At 39.7% G+C, this 7,593-nt stretch overlaps 1 protein-coding gene across 1 annotated transcript; it reads right to left on the minus strand.

The window, feature by feature from the left end:
- Window positions 1-1,094: 1,094 nt before the first annotated feature.
- On the minus strand, window positions 1,095-6,389 carry LOC145468503 (carbohydrate sulfotransferase 3-like). Its single transcript, XM_081452242.1, has 2 exons — window positions 6,033-6,389; window positions 1,095-3,310 (listed from the first exon to the last, which is right to left on the minus strand). The coding sequence occupies exons 1-2, from the start codon at window positions 6,270-6,272 to the stop codon at window positions 2,453-2,455; spliced, it is 1,098 nt and encodes a 365-aa protein (XP_081308368.1). The 5' UTR covers window positions 6,273-6,389; the 3' UTR covers window positions 1,095-2,452.
- Between the last annotated feature and the right edge of the window lie 1,204 nt (window positions 6,390-7,593).

Here is a 7,593-nt window from a genome sequence, read left to right on the forward strand (position 1 = left end):
AACAGGCTAACCGGAACGTTATTTAGGCAAACTTAAGTCATATTCAGACTAATAGGAGTGTTAGTCAGTCTAAACGGAGTGATTTTTAGGCTAACCGGAGTGCAGTCTTTCTCTGCGATTAGCCAGAATATGATAACCCTGTTTACTGTTAGCACTCGATCATGGAAGTAACAAGATATGTACTTAAAAAGTCTGTAGGCGAAGTCTGCGTTTTACACTGACCGGTTTGAAATTGCATGATTTCTCTGGTGAAAGGCTGCCGCATAACGTTGAGTCAAAGCTTTGTAGACACAAAAACGGTTTTTAACATACAGAAGAACCCCGGTAACTCGAGCTCGGATAACTCGAACTCCCCCGCTAACTCAAACTGAGTCTCAATTCCCTCTGATTTGACCCAACTTTTCAGTCATTTTTACTTGGTTAACTCGAACCCGGATAACTCGAAAACCCTGCTAACTCGAACTAAATTTCGTTTCCCTTGATCAAAATTTACTCCGATAACTCGCATTTCTGGTTCTTGTAACTCGCCACGGATACCCATTGAGATATCCCATCAGCTTTTCTTATCGTGTGATCGAATTCTAACACTAGAACAAAGACTGGATTTCTTTGTCTGTACTTGTTAAGTTGATTAGTATATTTTAGATTGTATTTGTGTTATTTAGATTATATGATTTGTAGTTTAGTCGGGTCAGGGAAGGGTTTTTTCGGGATATTTTTTAGGGGGTTGGGTGTGGGTGTATTAACCAAGTAGGGGACTTGTGTCCCATTGTTAAGCACCTGTACTTGTACGAATCCATAAATTAAAAAAAAAAAAAAAAAAAAATGGAGCAATTTGATTTTAATTAGTGCAACGAACAGATCACCGCAAGCAAAGTCATATCCGCAATTGATGTACTGAATTCATACAGTCTGCTGGTGAACGAGGGTGCAGAGGAAATCAGAAGCCATGTACAGCAAATAGAGGCATTAGCAGAAAGAATCTTCAGGAGCTCCCTACGACAGCAGACGCTGCACTGATTCATTTTCTGTGCTTAAGCAGCAAGAACTTTACGAATATGATAGAACGACCCCGACACAGAAGGGAACATAAATTGAGTGTATTAAATAAACTAAGTTACATTCACAGTGTTGCATTGTCGTAAGAATGCATAATCGTTACCGTTGTTACAAAACGCATTAGTTTCTCGTGAAATAACTTTAATTTGCACCGTATTGTATACCGAAGTGCTGAAAATAAGTAAACTATTAATTATTAACCTGGAAATTGAATATTTTAATCGACTCCGATAACTCGAAACCGCGCTAACTCCAACAGTTTTTCGTTTCCCTTCAGAGTTCGAGTTACCGGGGTTCTACTGTAGTTATTGCAGTATGCAGCGTTACCAGGCATAAGCGACCAAAACATTGTAACTTATTGTAGTTTAACTTACAAGCTGACAAATTCACTAATAACGGTTTTCTAAAACGAAACTTTGCATGAAGCCTAAACTCTAGCATCACAAGACTCAGTCAGTTACGATCCCTTTGTTTGGATTGGACTATTTCAACCCTGTTCAGTGACTTCTCTCAGACAGAATTGGGTTGCCAATGTTGCCTATTTCCTAGGCCTCCATATTTCGTCTCCGTCAATCGTTTTCGGGTCACGTGGTCCGAGGCGGGCCATTCGTCTCGGATACGTCACCGAAATCAATTGAGCGTGAACGCTCGGGTAAAAGTCGAACAGGAACTATGTACCATGTGGCACTAAATTTTTGCGGGAGTTTATGTTTTCGAATCGCCAATATTTTGTATTTTGCGAGAACTAATTTTTGCCATCGTAAAAGGCTGGTTTTTCTTGCTGGGTATTAATTTTTGCGATTTTCGGGAAGTCGCGTTCAAGTGAAACAACTTGAAACAACTTGTATAGATGTAAAACGCACTAATCCAGTAGTCAGTGTCACTCTATAACAATTACATGGTGACTGGTGCTTTTATGTGGCTGATGGAAGCAACAAGGTCATCTACTTGTGATGTTTGTATGTGTAATTTCGCCAGTGTAGTAAATATTTGCGGAAAAAAGTTTTGCGAGAACTTTTGCTTTGCGGATTGTGGAAAAACCGCAAAAATCGCACAGTTTAGAACCCGCAAAAGTTAAGTGCCACATGATAGACAAATACCAATGAAGAGAGATCTTGACTTCGTCACAGCTGTCACCATTCCAGTATCTGGGGCGTAACTGTACACTTCCTATTCTTATCTTATACCAAGACCACAGTCTGTTGGACGCTTGGCCGTGGGGATCTGATTTCGAGATCATTTTATTCCTTATTGGGTGGGCCAAGGAAACATTCTGAAGGATCTCCCAAGGTTAATATACCAAGAAAACGTATATCAGTATTTTCCCAACCTTCCTAACTATTTATTTCATTCTGGCTTATTCTCTATGGCACCAGGATTGCCTTCGACAAAACTAAACCAACAAGTACTCTCGCTCAAAACGTATTTTCTCCAAAAGTTCCAGCAGTGGCTGACATATTTTTTCTATAAGACGAGTCCGTTCGGGAGGCGACTCGCCTCTCCATTTGTCAATGTTCGCTTTAGAATCCCTTACTAACGAGTACGGTTTCTTGAACTGTGAAGGGGCTTCGATTGAGTGGTCTGGATTTGTCCTGTCTAGGATCCACTTCAAAGTCTTGTCAGACATATTAAAACCTGCAAACTTGAAGAGTTCTCGAGCCGTATCAACCGGTCTGGCTGCGATATCCCGGTATGTAATAAGTTTGTATCTGTGTTTGAGAGACTTGTTGAGCTGCTGGCCAAACTCAATGTTTTCAACTATTTCATCACAATGTGTTTGAACCTTTTGCTCAAAGGTTGCATTTTTGTAATCCGGCATCCAACCCACTCTTATTCTTGAATTGATATTTGCCCTAGGATCACGTACCACGTGCAATAATCGGATATCAGCATTGTCTGTGCGGTCTATAATTTCTGGTATCACACTTGACAATCGTTTGTGTGGGAGGCGATCAGAAAGCTCCTTAACAACCGTGTTGTCAAAATTCTGTCTGCATTTATCAAGAAATCCTCGAAACAGTCTACCAGCAGGAAAACAACGCTTCCGTCCACTCCGGTATTTTACGCAGGCCAAGTTTTTGCTCGGTTCGACGTAGTATTTCGTCTCTTTTATGTACCAAAATGGTGGAAAATAGTCTTTTTTCCATAAATTACTTGGTTTAAACCTGCAGGAGAGGAATGCCTGCAGAACTTGTAACTTCTCGACGTTTGTAAGGTAGTGAAATCGCAACGGCTCGTAAACCTCGAAAATCTGTGGAGACAATTCAAGATGTAAACATACCGTAGTCAATCGAAAATATGCCAGAGTCCCTATTGTATTCTTTGACCTCTCTTAGCCTCCCACAAACGTGGGGGAGGAACGCGCGACGAGCCCTAAGAGCGTTTGCGTGGGAGGCTAGTGCAGCGCTTATTCAAGGCTGGCGCAGGACGGCGCGTAATAAAAAAATGCGGGGTATCAGTGAACTGTCCAATGTGAGGCTTTCTTCATCACTTTGCTTGTAAATTCACGTGAGTAAATGTAAAATTTAAATGGAAATATTAAATCACTAGATACACAAACTATTTTAACAGTAACAGAAATAAAACATTTTGAAACCGCGTTTTTGTGTCTTGCATACCTTATTTTGTCTCCAACAAGAACACACAAACGCACAATAAACATCAATAAAGTCATCTGTCTCTTTTAGCCGGGAGGCCTTGGCATCAATTCTAATGCTTTTATTCTTATGGAACTTAAAGATAGACAAAAAGTTGTTATTATTAAAGCGGGGGTTAACATGAAGGCCGTATTTTGGCTGGGTATTACGGTTTTAACACAAATATCTCGTTCACGTTTCAAGCAGTCAAAACTCTCTCGGCTCATCCCCACATTTCTACGTTTTGAGCTGTTTTGTAAATTTTGTGGTGATTTTTGGGTATATTTGGGGATAAATAGATTTTCTCAAAGGATTAGTAAAATTTATGGAAATAAGAAATTTTGAAGATTTGATGTTGTTTTAAAATTAGAATTTGAAGTTAAAAATTGGTAGACGCACCAAACAGTTGTCCAACAACCTGGGGTGCCCTTTTGGGTGGCGTTTAACTGTCTGGTAGTGTTCCAAAAATTTTTTTTTCCTTTTAATCCCTCTTTAAACTTCTTAAAACTTCGCTTAAATTCAGGTAGACCCCCGCCTTAAGTTTTGTAACTTGTAAATAGACTAATTTTAAATCATTCTTAGGTTTTGTAATTTCTTTTTAGGTAGGTGTCCTCTGTTAGTGGAACGTTATCCCTCGGCTAAACGACCTCGACACATAAATAAAGTATTATAATACTAGGAAAAGGTGGCTAGATTGTCTAGATTCTCGGATTAAGATTTTCACTAATTCAACGCTGGTTTCTCGCAGAAAAAATATCCACTATTTGATCTTGAACTAAAACCTTCCGGGTTGGCGTAATCAGAGGATTTCAAGCAGAGATAAACCAAGAGATATTTCCGGGAAAATCTAAGTCCAACAATCTATCCTATCAACCATGTGTCTCCATAGACACCTTTTTCTCGTCCCAGGACAGAATAACAATGAAGCAAGCCTATTTCTAGTTTTATGTTATTTCTTTTTCTTTTTCTTTTTCGATTTTTGGCTGATCAGATCTTTTACAGATCCTGTGTATACCAGCAGCATTTTCGTTTACGGTCCCTTGCATCATTTGTATTCCAACGCCATTCAGCTAAGAGGGACAAGCTCACAGGCTGTGGACGAGCTCAAAGTACAGCCCATAAATATTAACAACTTCAGTTCAGTTTTTAGCACAGTCCTCCCTACTGATAACATTTGGGTAGCGAGACTCCAGGGTATATGAAAGCGAAGAAAACATTTGGCTTTCCTTTAAGGTCCTTTAATCTCGGAATCGAAGTTTTTCCTAATCTGAGCACGGTAGTTCTTTACGAAAAATTTTCGAAACTTCGTCTGACATGATAATTTACGAGTCTTTGTAACAAGCTTGATGCCATTTTGAACTTTTAAGCTGAGACTCGGAAGACCGCTCAGGCGACACCCTAATAAGGCTAATGTTTGTCATGCTCAAGATTATTGTTTGACAGTACGATGGCAGACAAATACTTCACCGGATAAACCTGTATCGATTTTTAAGCGTCGAGGTACTCTCCGGTTCCTACCCTCTAGAATATAAACAGTGCTCTTTGAACCTTAATTTCCCATTTCCTGCGTGTGAAGCGTGAAAATGAGCTCGTATTATGAAGAACTTCCAAAACGATTTCCTCTTTTAGGGCCTGATCACATGGCGAATTTCAGCCCGGCTCCTGAAACAAATTCTCATGAAATCAAATTGGCGATTACATGGAGAAGGATTCAGCCCGGGCCCCAATGCAGCCCGGGCTGAAAAATCTGAAAAAATCCCATGTAATCGAAACGGAATTTCAGCCCGGGCTGAAAAGCAGGAAACAAGATACTTGCCACTTCGAAGCAGAAGCGATTTCAGTGGAATGAAGGCGATAAAATAGAAAATCTCTCTAATTTCAAAGCTCAGATGGAATATAAGAATATCGAGACAAGGTTAAACAGCACGAGGCTGTCAGGGAAGCCATGAACTCGGCAAGCTTGAGGACATATTTTCTTTCTATGCAAGTAGGTCTTTCTGGCCCAGAGATATGTAGCCTAAGACAGGCTTTGTCTCAGTTCCATCATCATTGTAGGCTGTCACTATCCCATAAAGTTAAAAATTGAGCTCCAACAAAAGACCAAACTGCGAGAGAAGCAATGCGCCTGTTTTCACGATCCGTGTTCTCGGCGCTATTTTGATTCTCCTGAGACTTTTCGCACACAATTTCGTATTTGGGGCCGAGGCTAATATTTCAGCCCGGGCTGAAATTCGTCATGTAATCGCAACAAAATTTCAGCGCCCCCCTAGCAGGGCTGAAATTTCAGCGCGGGATGAAATTCGCCGTGTAATCAGGCCCTAAATTTAGTTTACTTACCCGATCCGCGCTTGCAAACATCTTGGACACAAAACTAGTTCCTGAGCGACCTTTTCCTAAGATCAGCAAACTCCTTCGTGGCGAGTCTCTGGTTTGATGCGACGCAGCGTCAGAAACCAAGTACTTTGAAAGCAAAGGTGATAAACTTGGAAGACGAACATTTACAGACGAAAAGCTAACTACTAAAACGGTTAAAAAACTGATGATGGCGAACAAGCGGAAATCGAATTGCCTTCGCATGATCGAACTGACTGAGAACTCGACAATGCGCTAAATCTTATGAGTGCGACCTTTGCTCTAAGCTCGTGAATTCTGATTTCTGATGTCAATAACCTGAAAAGCGCCAATCTTCGCCACTCAAACTGTTGACAAAAAATAAATTAAAAGCCCCTTATGATTTTTTTAACTCCAAAAGTGGCGTGACATATTCGACGCAATTCTGCGCGCGGGGTTAATTGTAAACATTTTTCTAAAAAGGTTCATTGTTTACGGCAAATTAAAAGCATTTCTGCTGACAAAATTAGTTCTTTTATCATAAAACGCAGGAAATAACTTCTTCCGTTCTCTATGTTGTTGTTATGTCACAGTTCGTACTATGGGAATATTCAATTATCGTTGAACGATGATTTTCAGATGACGACAGCTAACGGTGAAAAAGTTTAAAATATAATAATCTCGATAATCTGGAACTAGATTTTCTGACTCTTCTCCCAAAGGAAATATCTGCTTTCTGAGACAATTATAACCTTTGTCACGATTTGTTTTTATAGCAAAGAATGCCTTGGCTTGTTCCTGTACGTTCTTTGTTCTGTTAGATAAACACAACTTAGAGTGACGTGCATTGTACTCCTGAACTGTTCAGATATTCAGAAAATACTTATTTCGCTTTGCTGTGAGCTCTCGTCACTGGTTAGCCTCTGACAAAAATGAACAATATTTTCATTTGAAATTGAAAGTGTAAAACGATTCTGTCATTTAAAAGGTTGAAATTTATTTTCCATTGTATTCTCAATTAATATGGTACAGGAAGAGCGAAAATTCAGGAAAATTCTTAAAATGTTATGAAGTGAAATTTTTCTTACTATAACACTAATTTCTGAAGCGTTGAAAACCAAAACGGAAAATATGTACCCGGAATGGCCAGAACGAAAAAACAAATCAAGCAATCTTATACTTAATTTTGTTTTTATGTACGTGCAAGATAATTAACTAACATCTGAACAAACTTCGTTCCGGACAAATTATATCATGGAACATTCGAAATATAGTCAGTATCTAGGAAACCAGTAGCGCTATTAACATTTTACCAATCTTTTTCTGGACCCCATTTAGAATATCCCCTGCAGGTAGGTGCTCCAGTCGGGAAACTTATAAACTGTTTTATTGGACTATTATATTGGACTTTGAGGACTGCCAAAGAGAGTCGGCACCTAGGAAACCGGATGAACTTATTCCATTTAACAAACTTTTGTCAGGCCCCAAGTGGAATATGCAGGCGCGGCTTTTTTACGGAAATCGGTCAGATGTTTCAGAATTACTCAGAAAGCCCCAGAAGGGGGCG

This window comes from Orbicella franksi, chromosome 14, assembly GCF_964199315.1.
Source record: "Orbicella franksi chromosome 14, jaOrbFran1.1, whole genome shotgun sequence".
NCBI lineage: Eukaryota > Metazoa > Cnidaria > Anthozoa > Scleractinia > Merulinidae > Orbicella > Orbicella franksi.

Coding starts and splice junctions, on each gene's coding strand:
- LOC145468503 (XM_081452242.1), bottom strand. CDS start 6,272: ATGCGAAGGCAATTCGATTTCCGCTTGTTCGCCATCATCAGTTTTTTA. Junction 3,311..6,032: donor TGTTTGCAAGCGCGGATCGG/GTAAGTAAACTA, acceptor TTGTCTCCACAG/ATTTTCGAGGTTTACGAGCC.